We start from the raw sequence: 468 nt of genomic DNA on the forward strand, positions 1-468 counted from the left end.
TCTGCCCTGGCGCCCCCCCTCCCTTCCTTGGCATCACCTAGCCGGCTCCGTCCTACCTCTGCGCGGCCGTGTTAGCATCCAGCACCCCGGCTCCCTGCATCCACGTCCGGACAGCATTCATTCCGCTGCTCAGGGGCTCCTCCTTCATACTGCTCCCACTCCTCTGTATGCTTTCCTGAATCCCAAACATGAACACAGGCTTGTGATCCCCTTCTCTCCTGCTTCCCACACCGATACACCGACCTTCCCCCAGCCTCTCTGGCAGTGCCACACACAGGGGTCACCCCCCAGATCGCCCAGCACCAGGATCTGCGGGTGAGCCGCTGCAAATCCCAAAGCAAGGAGGAGAAGAAGGCAAGGCAAGCAGGCTCTGGAGGCTCGCTGGAGGTCCACAATCCCGGTCTAGTTGGATCACATCGATAGAAGACGATCAGCAATCAGATGCAGCACGGTGGCAGTGTCAGCGAA

At 60.3% G+C, this 468-nt stretch overlaps 1 protein-coding gene across 8 annotated transcripts in view; it reads right to left on the reverse strand.

Moving 5' to 3' along the window:
* The window catches only part of EBF1 (early B-cell factor 1), a 329,738-nt gene extending 329,496 nt beyond the window's left edge, over positions 1 to 242 (reverse strand). For all 8 annotated transcript variants that reach the window (XM_018564148.1, XM_018564145.1, XM_018564149.1 and 5 more), the window contains exon 1: positions 57 to 242. In XM_018564148.1, the coding sequence (XP_018419650.1) occupies positions 57 to 190 (134 nt within the window). In that variant the 5' untranslated portion in view covers positions 191 to 242. The remainder of the gene's footprint in view (positions 1 to 56) is intronic.
* Positions 243 to 468: the final 226 nt, after the last annotated feature.

This window comes from Nanorana parkeri, unplaced genomic scaffold, assembly GCF_000935625.1.
Source record: "Nanorana parkeri isolate BGI_ZX_2015 unplaced genomic scaffold, ASM93562v1 scaffold729, whole genome shotgun sequence".
In the NCBI taxonomy this organism is placed as follows: Eukaryota; Metazoa; Chordata; class Amphibia; order Anura; family Dicroglossidae; genus Nanorana; species Nanorana parkeri.